Source organism: Camelus bactrianus, chromosome 6 (assembly GCF_048773025.1).
Source record: "Camelus bactrianus isolate YW-2024 breed Bactrian camel chromosome 6, ASM4877302v1, whole genome shotgun sequence".
In the NCBI taxonomy this organism is placed as follows: Eukaryota; Metazoa; Chordata; class Mammalia; order Artiodactyla; family Camelidae; genus Camelus; species Camelus bactrianus.
This window is the reverse complement of record NC_133544.1, coordinates 75,248,503-75,262,769: the sequence shown is the minus strand read 5'-3', so window position 1 is coordinate 75,262,769 and position 14,267 is coordinate 75,248,503. Positions and strand designations below refer to the sequence as shown.

At 40.3% G+C, this 14,267-nt stretch overlaps 2 protein-coding genes across 5 annotated transcripts in view; one reads left to right on the top strand and one right to left on the bottom strand.

The window, feature by feature from the left end:
• The window catches only part of PATL2 (PAT1 homolog 2), a 36,509-nt gene that overhangs the window by 9,306 nt on the left and 12,936 nt on the right, over positions 1–14,267 (top strand). For 2 of the 4 annotated variants that reach the window (XM_074366036.1, XM_074366033.1), the window contains exons 2-6: positions 325–462; positions 665–1,113; positions 2,189–2,334; positions 10,636–10,728; positions 13,454–13,621. The gene's annotated coding sequence lies outside the window, so the exon portion shown is untranslated. The remainder of the gene's footprint in view (positions 1–324; positions 463–664; positions 1,114–2,188; positions 2,335–10,635; positions 10,729–13,453; positions 13,622–14,267) is intronic. The other 2 variants (XM_074366035.1, XM_074366034.1) reach the window with 2 other exon arrangements.
• On the bottom strand, positions 5,786–12,008 carry LOC123619718 (beta-2-microglobulin). Its single transcript, XM_074366038.1, has 4 exons — positions 11,852–12,008; positions 8,461–8,736; positions 7,902–7,929; positions 5,786–6,940 (listed from the first exon to the last, which is right to left on the bottom strand). Exons 1-3 carry the CDS (start codon positions 11,916–11,918, stop codon positions 7,916–7,918), a joined length of 357 nt encoding a protein of 118 aa, XP_074222139.1. The 5' UTR covers positions 11,919–12,008; the 3' UTR covers positions 5,786–6,940; positions 7,902–7,915.

The window sequence follows — 14,267 nt, the reverse complement described above, 5'->3', positions numbered from 1 at the left end:
TGAGCTATTGACATATGATATTAGTTTCAGGTGAGTACATAATGATTCAATATATGTGCATATTGCACAGTGATCACTACAATAAATCTAGTTAGCATCCATCTCCACACATAGGTGCAAATCGGTCATATTCTCAAGGTTGACTTTATCACTCTGCCCTAAGCAATGGAGATAAGAAGTCCAGGTCAGGGAAACTTATTGTCTGGACTCTTCCTACTCTGTGATACCTCCACCCCTTACACGCCCCCACCCCCATTTTCAACAGGAACACGGGTTTGGGGTTGATCATCGTTTTTTGGCCATTGCTATTATTTTAAAACATAGGCAATACCCAGGACACCTACTGTGTGAAAGATCTCTAGAAGACGTTCCTGTTGAAGGCCCTGAAGGCATAGATGAAGATGATCCTGTTAATTCTGACTACAACATGAAACTGACCAAGTTTTCCTTCCAAGTTGATAGGTACAGAAACCTCCTTTTTGGATTTACTTTATTATTATGATTATGATTATTAATTATTTTGTCATTCTGACACAATACCTTTTCACTAAAGGTCTTTTCAGGGGTAGACATGTTTATTTTCTTAAGTGCGTCTTTGCCCTGGTTTAGTGCTTTACTTAGTGCCCTTCACTGTAACAGATGTGAGTTCTGTCCTATCTTCCAGGTCTTGGAAAGCCCAGCTGTCATCACTGAATGAAAGCATAAAGAGCTCCAAACTGGAGGCTTCCTGTTGTGCTCCATGGTTCCAGGATATTCTGCACTTGGAGTCCCCCGAATCTGGTGACCAGAGTGCCAGTGTGCCAAGCTGGGCCTTCATTCCCCAAGGCCTGCCGCACAGGCAGTACAGTTTTCCATGGAAAAGTCCCGCCAAGACCAGGGATCCAGGAAGATTATGGAAAAGAATGCACATCAGTGAGCAGGAGGAGCCCCTTGAGCTCGCATGTGTGTCTGTGACAGGATTCACTGCACTGTTTACTTGGTCAGTAGAAAGGACGGGCTGTTCCATTGCCCTCTGGGATTTGGAGACCCAGGCCATGCAGTGTTTTTCCCTGGGCAAAAAATGCATCCCTGTAGACAGTGGTGGAGACCAGCAGCTGTGCCTCGTTTTGACAGGTGAGAACGTCTTGTGTCAGGTTGGAATCCATCGCCGAGAGCACCTCTCTTACCTGTTTTACTACTGCTGCCCGGGTGATGTAGTGCCTACTCACTCCTCTAAGTGTAGTGTTTTATGGAGGAAATTTGGTGTTAACGTTGGTAATGTTGCCTCATATGTTTGACTTTTAATTAAGGTTATTTCTGCTCAGCTAAGTACTAAGATACTGAGTCAGAAAAAGTTTAAGTCTAAGAAGAGTTGGTTTTAACCCAGGGAGTCTTCACAGGACTTTGGTTTGTACAGAGTTCGTAAGCTGGCAGCTCATAGGCCATATGAGTTTGGATTTGCTTGGCTTGCGCTATGTAGGCTTTTAAAAAAAAGATTTGTGTCTCACAAGCCTGTAAAATTAGAGGGTTTCAGACAAAATCTGTATTTCCAGTTATTACTGTAAAATTAGAATATCTGGCAACACTGGCCCTCATTCCTGCATAGTAATTGATGGGTTGGAGCTGAATTTCAGTGCTCCTAGATGGGCTGCTTTCTTTCAGGTTTGGTTTTCTTGCACTTCTCTCGCCACCTGTTTTGCCTGTAGGCATTCGGGTTTGATGTGTCAGATGCGCATTGATTCAGCATAACCATGCCATAACCTCCTACAGAGCTACTGAGTTCTGATTGAACTAACCATGTGTTTCTTCTTCAGTGTCCTGATTTTGGTAATCATGTATTTCTATGTGTCAAGAGCATGCTATTAATGTTTCATTTTAGTAAACCAGAAATGTGACATCTCAATAGTTACAAGTTCCAAGTATTGATAGTACAAGACAGTACAAAGTAGCAAAGAGAGGTTTCCTGCTAGTCATAGGATACATTGTTCCTATGAGAATTTGCCTTGTGGTTAGTGTTTAAAAGATAAAGCTCTTCTTTGAAAAAATCATGATGAATTTATTAATTAATGTCATAATAGTTACTGGTACCCAATAAATCTATTTATACTTACAGTGCTGAAGTATTGCACAATTAGAGATTAATTCCTGTCATAATCCTAAAACCTACGTCCTAATAATTTACTAAAGTCTACTTTTGTTTTTCTTATAGAAAATGGACTCTGTCTGATTTTGTTTGGTCTGACCCAAGAGGAGTTTTTAAATCGACTAATGATCCATGGAAGCGCCAGAACTGTGGATTCTCTTTGCCATCTGAATGGTTGGGGGCGGTGCTCCATCCCCATGCACGCCCTAGAGGTAACGGAGTTAAATGTCTGGAGAATTCTGCTTGATAATCCCTCTGTCCTATACTCTGACTACAGATTATTGTAGTCGGTACAACTGGGAGAATTTATTTAACCTTGCACCAAAAGATCATCCATTTGCTTATTGTTGGCTATTTCATTACCCTAATCCTGCTTAGCAGTTTACCGTTTTTGACATTAAAAGATATAAGGTTACAATAACTACTATTTAAAAAAGAGAAAGTTACAAGCACTGAGGCAACAATAAGCTGAGGAGAAGAAATGATGTGGAAACAAGCTGTGGGAACCTGAAACAGGAATGATCCCTTATTCCCACTTTGCAGTCCCCACACTTCTAATCCAGCTGTAGTAGCGTCAGAATGGAATTTATATAGCATTTTATAGTTTACAGATATGCATTATCTAAATTGTGCTAAAATAACCACATGAGAGTTCTTTATACATTCTGGATACGACCCTTACGAGGAACATAATTTGCAAGTATTTTCTCCTGTTCTATGGGTTGCCTTTTCACCTTCTCCATGGTGACCTTTGAAATACAAAAGTTTTTAATTTTGATTTAGTTGGTTTCCTCTCTTTTTCTTTTTGGTTACTTGTGCTTATGGTGTCCTAGCTAAGAAACCAGTGCCTATTCTTAGGTCACAAAGATTTACTTTTACAAGGGTTTTATAGCTTTAGCTCTTACATTTAGATCTTTGATGCACTCTGATTAATTTTTGTGTATGATAAGTGGAAGGGACCCAACCTCATTCTTTTGCATGTGGATATTCAGTTGTTCTAGCACCACTTGTTGGAAAACTTATCTTTATATACTACAGAATATCATTTTAGAAAATGTAGTAATAGGGAAAGAAAGAAAATTTATCACTCATATATCTATTACCCAAAGTGATTTTGTTTACTCTTAGGGTTATTTCCTTATAGTTGTTTTTCCCTATTTATCAATGTTAATAATCAGGTATTACTAATATTCTTATCCATTTTATAGGTAAATATTATTTCCATTTTATAGATGAGGAAACAGAGAGAGGTTAGGAATTTTATTCTAATTTAGCTATACTTGGGCAGTACGTGGTAGCACTAGATGTTTGAACCCAGGCAGTGTGACTACATAGCCTGTGCCTTACACAGTATGTGTATGTGTGTGTGTGTGTGTGTGTGTGTCTATGTAGTGAGTTTAATTAAGCTTGTGTGGAATATACAGCATTTTCTGGCCTTAGTCTCCCCCATATACAAATGATGAATATGTATGATTTAAGTGATAACAACAACAATAATAAAACACATACCCTTATTCCCACCATCCAGGCAAGAACTCGATTATCTTTGAATGTGCACCCCTCCTATTGCATGTGTCCATCCCAGTTCTGTTCCCTTAACTCCCCCAGCCTCAGAGTTAACTACCATTCTGAAAATTTACCATTCCCTTGCTTTTCTTTTTCTTACTCCATATAAAGATATACTCAAATAATGCTATTTAGTTTTAGCTACTGTACATATATTTGGGGGGGGGGCTTGCTGGGGTTTTTTTTTCATTCAAAAATTTTTTGTAATTCATCCATGTTAAATTTTATAACTACAGTTTGTTCAGTTTTACCCCTGTATAGCATTCCATTATCTGAATATGTCTTATTTATCCAACTTTAGATTGTTTCCAGTTGTTTGCTGATATAAACAGTGTTGCAGTAAATAGTTTCTTACACATCTATTGTAGCACGTTTGGGAGAGTTTTCTCGGTAGTGGTAGAATTGCTGGGTCATAGCGCATGTGCATGTTTAACTTTACTAGAGTACTCTAGTTTTCCAAAGCTCTTTTATTAGTTTATGGTCTCACCAGCAATGTAATCATTTCTAATTGTGTTATGTTTGGCAACACTTGGCATATCCAGATATTTTGGCAATCTGATAGTATGATGGATTTTAACTTGCTTTAATGTTGAACACCGTACATATATATACATGTGGCTTATTTTTGTAAAGTGACTGTTCAAGTCTTTTGCCTTTTTTTCTCCAGTGGTGTTTGCCTTTTTCTTAGTGGTCTGTAGTGTTTCATATATTTTAGATACCTATCCTTTGTTAGAGGTGTGATGAATATATTCTAATCTGTGGCTAGTCTTTTTACTGTCATGGGGGTTCTTAATTTAACGTAGTTCTAAATTTTAATTAGTTTCATTAATCAGTTCTTTGCTTTATGAATGTAATTTGTGATTTCTCCTATGTTGAGGTCATAAAAATGGTTTTATATTTTTTCCTATGATTAAAATTTTTGAGTTTTGCGTGTAAGTCCTTTTTCGTTGGAGCTTGTATTTTTGCACAGGGTGAGGTAGGGACCTACTTTTCCCCTACATATTGATAATTTGTCTCAGCATCTTTTTTTTTTTAAAAAAGTCCTTCCTTTACCACTGATCTGAAATGTCTCGTGTATGTATATATGCGTGAGTTTGTCTCTGGGCTGTACGCTGTTCCTTTGGTCTTTGTCCATCCCTGGGCCATTTCCATTCTGTTTTAATTATAAATCTCTCATTTTATTATTCTTCAGTAGTATCTGTCATTCTCCCTCCCTAAACCTCTTCCATATTTTAGGATCAGCTTGTCAAGTTTCATGAAAAACTATTCAAATTTTTAACAATTAAAGCTATATATCAAGTAGGGAAGAATTGATATCTTTAGGATATTTAATCTTACTATCTATAAACACACTCTCCCCATTTTTTAAAGTTTTCATTGATTTCTTTCAATAAAACATTGTAATTTTTATAATTTTTCCTGTAAAAGCTTGACATCTTTTGTTAGCTTTATGTTTGGTGTGTATATTTACATTTAAATGCTGTATATATTTAAATCTGTATATATGTATATTTAAATACTATATATTTGAATATACATAGTATATTTTTACATATTTGAATACCATGTATATTGCTATTATAGATTATATATTTTTAGTTTACATTTGTTACCAGTATAAAGAAATACTTAACTTTTATATGTTGATATTTTTGTTCAGCAAATTTGTTAAATGCTTATTAATTCTAATAATTTTTTAGATTTTATTGAGGTTTCTATATAGTTAGTCTATATGTGACATCAAATTAATACAATTTTGTTTCTTCTCTTCAAAACTTTATTCTCTTTACTTTTTTTCCATGTCTTAATTTTCTGCAGGGACCTCTAGTATAATATCACCCAGAAATAGCAATGGGCATCCTTATATTATTTCTGATCTTACCTGTAAAATACCTGTAATATCTCTCTATTAATGTGTGTCTATTTATGTATGTTAAGAAAACCTTTATATCTAAGTAAATTCCCATTTTTCCCCAGCTATGAGGTTTTTTAAATCATAAGTGGATGTTGAATTTTACTGAACACTTATTCTAAATATATTGAGATAATCATATGAACCATTTCCTTTAATCTGTTACTGTAGTTAAACCACATGAATCAATTTTATTATTTTTATTATGAAATATAACATTATTTTAAAATGTGAAGTACATATCATTTAACGAATAATTACAAAGCAAAATTTCTTGTAACCATCATTCAGGGCAAAAAATAAAACATTACTAGCACTCCAGAAGCTCCTGTGCCCTCTACTAGTTAGACAGTAAATATTCAGTTTATGTTTTTTTAAGAGGATACCCTAGGAAATATAATGTACATGTTTAAATTACCAAAAAAGTTTATAACTTTACCCTTCTGGGTAACAGAAGTCCACTGAATGCTTTAACATCACTTGCTCTTTCTATACTTACATAATTGTTCTGGGTGTTTTGTTTGTTTGTTTTTTACTACATTGGCATTCATTATACTTAAGTATTCAGGCTTCTTTCTTTTTACACAGAATTGATACATTTCCCTTGCTCTTCACTTCTCACATTGTAGGCCTTCCCTCTGCGTAAGGTGTATCATTTAGAATCTCCTTTAATGAGGATCTGACTGGTGCTGATCTCAGTTTTCATCTAAAGTGTCAATTTGCAGTCATTTTTGAAAGATATTTTTGTTGTGCATGGAATTCTAGGCAGGCAGTTGTTTCACCACATTCATGATCACTTTCTACTGTGTTCTGGATCCCACTGACATTGAGAAGTTAGCTATTGTTCCTCTGAGAAGCTGAACGTGTTTTACCATTTTTTTTAGTGAAACAAAAATATAATCAACATAGACACAACCATATTGCACTCTGACACATGTAAGAGGTAAATATGAATTTTATATGGCAGAATGTTTCACCCACTATCACAAATTTCCATAATTCTGATAAATATCTTTAAAAATTTTCCCAAAATTCTAAGCATAATTATAAATTGAAGGTTTCCTCTAAACATGCATAACTATCATATTATCCAGTTTTGTGTGCAGAAGAGACAGAAGAGTTCAGATTTGATGCAGATGTTGATGTTATACATGGAATTCCCTCCTCTCCACCTCTAAACTACCAGCGTCCCAAGTCAAACATGGAGACATAAAGTGGTATTTGTGATAACATCAATATAATGTCTGATTTATGTGTATAAAGCCTGAAAGTATATTAGTATTAAAAAGCAAGAAAACAGAATTTGGAATTAGTCCAATCCAAATGAGACATCTTCAAACCTAAAAAGGATAAAAAGGAATATTAGCAAATACATTTATTTTATTTGGATTACACATAGCACCACCAAACTTATCTAACTTGTGCTGTATGTATCACTGTTGGTAAAAGAAGTAGCTGCAGACAATTTACCAGATCCATTAAAAAGACCATCTCCAAATATTTACCCCAGTGGCTTATCCCATTGGTTCTCCCACAACCTTAGAGGAAAGAACGCTGGTATTAAGGTTCAGATCCTGGCTCTATGACTTAGAGTAACTGTGTGACTCTGAGCAGGTCACTCAAACTCTCTGATGCTTTCTCAAATTAATTTCCAGGCTAGAATGTAAAGGAAATTTCAGAAGAATTTCCCAGAAAAGCTGGATTTTCTGCCTCTGGACTCCAACTGAAGATGCAGAGAAGTCCAGTTCCTCCCTGATTCATGCTGCTAGAGCTCCTTGCAAGCTACATCTGTCATAGAATGTTTACACTGAGTTACAACAATCAGCTTCCATTTCTCTCCTCTATTGGACTGTGAGCTATAGAGGCAAATACACTGCCCACACACAAAGGAACGGTATGTCTACAGAGCCATGTCACTCCTCTCTTCTGGCTGAATAATAAAGCAACTGCCACGCAGAGGAAGGGACAGTTCACTTTTGAAGGCCCAGAGATGCCCAATGTAGAAATAGCAGAAAAAAGAGCAAACTCTTGCAGGTGCCATGGGTAACCGCTGCCTCCGTCCCGTCAGCCACACCTGCAGCTCCTCTGTCCTCCCTTTAGAGGGTCAGAGCCACACACCTTCCTCATGCCACTCCACAGAAGGAATGTGACCCCATGAGTTTCTTCTTTGCCTGCTGAATTGCTACCCTCATTAATGTCCTCCAGACAATGAGGGTGGTCATATTACAGCTGTCAGTATCAGTCCCCAGGATAGTGAAATTAAAGAGGATTTTCTTAAGGCTAGAAAGGCTAGAAACCCACCTCCATGCTGCTGCTTACTGGTCTCGATCTATAAAAAAGAAAAGGGAGAAAGAAGAAGAAAATCAGTAAGTTTTACCTTTAAATAAGGCAAGCAGAAGAGCCCTCCGTCCCTGCCCATGAATGTCTTGTTAAGAACAACCCGGTAGGACCTAACCTTGCCTGCTAGCCTCAGATCTTCCCCCAGCCAGAGAGTTCCACAGGAGTCCAGGATTGGACAGTGCTACCCTAACAAAGGCCTGTGCCTCCCTGGGACTCTCCTTGGTGCTAAGTATCCCTGAGGCTGTCAGGAAAGCCCAAGGAGGCCACAAGGGAAGAACAGTTCAGAGGGTGTGTGCATTTGTGCAAGTGCTGCTTCTGCTCCCTGCTCTTGCTGCAGGGAAAGCACTGTCTCAAGGACCATGCTGTGCAGAGGTCTCTCAGAAGGTGCCACCAATCAGAGCTTTACTAACATTCACTGATCCTCCTAGGATGCAGATATTTTTATATCAAAGCAGCTTTATTCTGTGGCTGTAATTCAGATACAACTGTCAGCAGCCAAGAAAAGCACTTGAACACTTACCCCACTTAACTATCTTGGGTTCCTGGAGAGTCACGTGATTCACGCGGCAGCTGTACTCATCTCTTGCGTTGGGCGTGAAGTTAGTGTGGACCAGGAGATAGAAAGACCAGTCCTTGCTGAAAGACAGGTCAGACTGCTCCGCTTTCATCTTCTGCCCGTTCTTCAGCAAATCAATTTCAATCTGTGGTGGGTGGAACCCAGACACATAGCAGTTCAAGAAATTTGGCTTCTCATTCTCCGCTGGGTGACGGGAGTAAACCTGAATCTTCGGAGTACCTGAGGAGTGTCAGGGAAAGAGAGATGAAACTGCAGAGTACTTCACTTGGGGCTGCCTTGCTCTAAAGCCAGATCGGGCACCAAGCATTTAAAGCTGATCATCTATTTCTCCCAGTTCCATTTCAAATTGGGCCCAGTGAGCTTCCACTTTTCCAAAAGGCAGCCTCGATTTTGAGGGATAAACCATGACTTAGTATCTTGCCCACATAATTTCCCTACACATGCCTTTGGGCTTTTCCTAGCAGATGTCTAGTGGGATCTTTTTCTGTCACTGGACATTGTGCTGAATCTTTAAGAAGCTTTCTCTGGAGGCTCTCAAGAACTTTTCATGGCTTCTCAGCCCCCACAGAATTCTTTATCACACATGAGTTTACATGATTTGGCTCCACTCTACTTGTCAAGCTGCATTTCTCACTTCTCACAGCTTCCATAATAACCATATCAAACAACTCACATTACTGTACCCCGTTCCAGCCCCATCCATTTTTTTTTTATGTTTACGCCTTTCTATTTTTGGCTCCTGCCTAGATCCACACCCATCAGACCTCTCAATATGTATTAAGTACCTCGTGCAGTGCCTGGCACACAGCATTTCTCTGCAAGTGTACGGTACTATTATTATTACCTCCTTGTTCAGAGACCTGAGAGTCAATTCAAAGTACGTTCCTACAAAACACAGCCTCTTTATCCTGCCCCGAGTTTATACACCAAACCCCTATCCGATTGTGTACCTCATTTCATGAGCTCAAAAACAAAGACACAAAACTGAAAAGTCTACAGAAGATGGCAGATACCTTAAATGAAGTAGTTGGGCTGGGTAAGATAAGAGGGAAGAGTGAGGACTGTGGCAAATGGGAGACAACTTACTCTCCATTAGGACCAAGGGGAGTAGTGCATGTGAGAATGGGATTCCTATTTCTAATTAGCGCTCTCACATGATTGCCATAATCTGCCAGGTTGAGAGTACACATAATGCTACAGAACAGTGGCTTCCAAAATGGGATGCATGACTAGACCATCCTCAGGGATGTGGAAAGAAAATGTTATAAGCTGTATTTCTGTATTTTTCTTCCAAAGTGAAGATAAGTGTTACTGCTACTAAATATACATACTGACTTGTGTATAATCCACCTTTAAATAGAAACACCTTCAAGGTACATGGTTATAAAGGGCAGCTCCTCCTCCATGTCTGGGAGGTGGTGGGGTTAGGAGGAGTACCAGGCCACTCTGACCATACGTATCTGTCTAGAAACATCCTATCATCAGAGGTAAGTCACCAGTCCCACCAAGAACTGGACTGAGAATCCCAATGAACCCTACTTTTTAAAAATAAGCTTAAAAATGAAGATATATAGAAAGCTCTTTGCATTTGCACTTCTGATAATTCAAACATAAATGCCCCAGGAGTTAAAGCACAGGTCCATTCAGCCTGAAATTCTCTTTGAGGGACAGGCGAGTTTTTGCAAGAATATCACAGTAATCTCTTCCAAGAGCAAAAGGAGCATTAGATATGCCTGGGTTTGAATCTGGCTGCAGCCAGGTACTGGTTCTGTGACTAAGGGAGTTATTTGAGTTTCTGTAACTTAACTGAAAAATTAACTTATGCCCGCCCAGAAATAAAACTCACACAGGGAAAAGAGGAGAAAATAGACCCTCAAAGGCAATCTGCAATTCTTGTATGTCTCCCAGACATGGTCTTGTGTATCTTCCTATCTTCTAGGCATGTATTACTTCGGAAATTTTCAAAATAAGGTAGTTTTCAATGCTAGCTTGTTATTTTTTGGAAAACTTTTATAGTCACCATCAAATACCAGTAATAGTGATGCTACATTATGCTTTATTTTGTAAATAAATTTTAAATTAAATTCCGTTTTTTCTATGTTCAAACCTGCTTCACAGAGGCTTTGTGAGAGAAAAATCTGAGGGTGCCATATATTGCGGGGGTATTTAGAACGTGCTCAAGATCCACGGTGTCCCCGACAGACTGCGTGGGTAAGCATGTTAATTACTCATCTCTAGTTTTACAAGCTTTCTCTTATTCAAAACTGAAAGTAGAGACTCAGTTCATCTTGGAAAGAACCAGGCAAGGAGCCAAAGAGGAAGGCCTCTGTGAAGAAAAGGCAACAGGGGCCCATGACCACCCAGCTTGCTCCCAAGAATCTCACCCCAGAAGGTAGGGACGCGGTTCTGAAAAACGCACAGATTAGAGACAACAAAGGGCGCACACCCTCTCCAAACTCTGGTCAGGCTCCATTGTCTGCCGTTTACCCCTGTGTGATTATGTTACTTCAACTCTTCGTGCCTCAGTTTCCTCATCTGTGACACGCTATTAATAAGGCATCGTGTTTACAACCTAGACGCATTTCACAGTTAAATGGCATATAGCGCAGAGCGTCCCCCGCACACAGTGAGCTGTCAATAACGAGTAGTTCTTATGATAATTATTAAAAGCGACATGTAATGGGAACAAGAGAATTAACGATGTGAAGCGCTTTGTAGACACCTCAAGGCATTCCACAAATTTCCGGTGGGGATTCGTCGCCGTGGTTTGGGCCCATGTTTGGGGAGAGCACCGAGGGCAGGAGAACCTGGCGTAAGCCTGGGGTAAGCTCGAGGCCCTCAGGCTCCTAACTAGGCGGAGTTGCTCGGGACTAACTTACCCCGACAGTGCCTCCCCCAAAGCCCAGGTGTTGTCTCCACGCATTCACAGCCCCCAAACCCTCGCCTTTGGGGCCCGCCTACAAGCCCTCGGCTCCAGCTGTGCCCTGAGCCAAAGGTCCCGCGAAGGAGCGGAAGAGAACCCCTCCCCCACCTCGGTTGCTCTGAAGCGTGTCAACACCCGGAAACTGTCTGGACCCACCCGGCTCGAGCCTCCCAGAGGTTTCAACCACCAGCCCCCGTCCCAGAGCAGCTGGCCTCCCGGCCTCTCACCCCGTCCCCACTCCTCGGCCAGCCAACCGCTTCCCCATCCCAAGACAAGCCCGGGGGTAGTGCACCAAGCCGGGAAGGAAACCTCGGGGAGCGGAACCGAGGTGTACAGAGTTAGTGCCAATAGTGCCAAATGGGTTGGGTGGGACCCGATGGGCTGGAGGGAAAGGGAGGAGGGGAAACTTACGCTGGATGGCGTCCAGGCTGGACAGCGAGAGCAGTCCGAGCAGGACCAAGGGCACCACGCGAGCCATCGCTACTGTAGCAGCGCGGGCGGCAGAGTGAGCGCCGGGCTCCGCGCTCGCATTTATATTGCGCGTTCTCGCCGCCAATCAGAACCCTGCCCGCGCAGCCGTCACCCGTCTCCTAGCGAGCGATGCCAGAGCAGGTTAGACAAGGGACTTCCCCGTTTTCAGTTTCGTTTTCTGATTAGTCTTGTGATCTTTATGAAGGCATGGGTTGGACCGGGCAATTCGCTGTCTGTACATCGGCCCCCACCCAACCTGGGGTGCGCGCCCAAGCTCGGGGCACGGGCCGCCCATTGTAGAACCTCAGTCTGGACGCACCCTTGCTTTTCCAGGCAGCACCAGAAATGCTAAGGAACTTGCTGACCATGCCCCAGCTAGTTAGGAGCCTGCGATTTTCATTCAGTCACAACCCAAGAATAGGCGGTGGTTTCTGGATTCTTTGGTCAAGAAAAATAGTCCAGGAAACTCGAGGACTCCTGAGGACGGCTCAGAGAACCGTCCAAGGTGAAGGAGGACTTTCTTTCTGAATCCTTTCAGGGAAAACTTCCTTTTTGGAAAGCCCTGTGTCAAGAAAGTCTGCACTGTATTTTACCGCTGTTGTTTAGGTAATTTTCACTGTTTTGTTGATTTGTGGGGAAACGACCTCTGAGTATGAAAGCAGTAATTGCTTAGAGCATTAGAGATCATACCCGTTGAGGGACATCATTCCCTGCGAGTTACCGCCCTAGAATGGTGGTGGGCACGGTATTCGGTAAACTGAATTAATGATTGAATGAACAAGTAAGTGAATAGGTGAATAAACTTTTGGATGTAGGAATTACCCTGTTAATTTTTTAATACAGGAAAATAAAGGCTTAGTAGTAGGTTTCAAACTGGCTTGATTCCATTGTCGTTCATGCTTCAGACACGTGGGGGAAAAGGCTCGGCAATTTTAGTGAAAATTTGGGTTGCATATGCCACGGGCTCAGCCAAAGATGTTAAATCTACAGACTCTAAGACTATCAGTGTTAGAGAGACTCGTTAAGAAAACCTATACTCCAGAGATAACATAAAAAGTTGCTGCCATCCAGGAATCTTTTCTGAGTGAAACTGAAGAAGAGGAAGCGGACCACGGGGGCGAGAAGGGCAGAGATCATGGAAATCACCCTGGTTTGCAGTTAGGGAGTTGGGTTGTGCTTCCCCCAAAGATCACAACAAATGTCATCTGGATTTCTTTTACATATTTTTTTAGACCTTTTAATAATCCCTGTTGTGGAGTCTGCATCTAAACTAGAGAAAGTAGAACACTCTAAACAGGCTTAATGAAAGGAGATAAAGCACAGAAAGAGCCTCAGGAAGTCCCCAGCACATAGTGAGTGATCTGTAATATTTAACAAGTGTGCCTGTTAAACATTGATGATGATTGATGTTATTTACCTAGTTTTGCTACCAGCTCTACCTATAACTCTCTTGAAAATGTAAGAATAATTGTTAGGCATAAAACAGAGCTTGTATAAGTAAAGATACTCCTGGCCCCACCATTGTTATTTGTTTGTTTTTAGGAAGAATGGGGAGCCTTTACTACACCTGGTCCTCAAGAGACAGGAGGAGAGAGCAGATGCCAGGTCTCAGAGAGAAGGGCAATGGTTAGGAGAGGGCTGCTACACTGGAGCTCAGAGGACTCAGATGCTGAAGTTATCTGCCAGCCAGGCAGCCTCCTTTGTGTCCAGGTGCTGGTACCACTCCATCCTCTTGCTCTTGCCCTAAAGTGGTTACAACCAACTATTAACAGTCTAAGGGGGGTGTACTATTCCTTATGATCATACTGCATTCTTTTTATACATTTATAGATACCCTTTCATTAAAATTATATCTTAATAAATTTAATTTTAGTAAAATTCTCCAGTTTGAGTGTACTATCTATTTCCTGCAGAAACCCTCACTTATGTATGTTGTTTTAAAAAGACTAATAGGTAAACTCTGGAAAAAAAGGGGGAAAGGGGATAATATATAAATAAGGTTAGAAATAAAAAGGGACAAAGTATAGATACAGCATGGATTTGAAAAATAGTCTTACACTATGAATGATTTTATGCCAATAAATTTGAAAACTTATATGAAATGGACAAATTCCTGAAAGATATATAATTGAACAGCTTCAAGAAGAAATTGAAAACCAGAACAGATCTGCAACCATCAAAAGAAACTGAAGTAAAGGATTAAAAATCTCCCCATGAAAGTGAATCAGTCCTTAGGTGTTTTATTCAGCAAATGTAAACATTTCTAGTGTATCTTTTATCTGATTCAACAATCCAGTTAAGCTGCCTGTACTACTTATTCTATTATGGGAAATTCTAAGAAGCTGTGGGTGACATT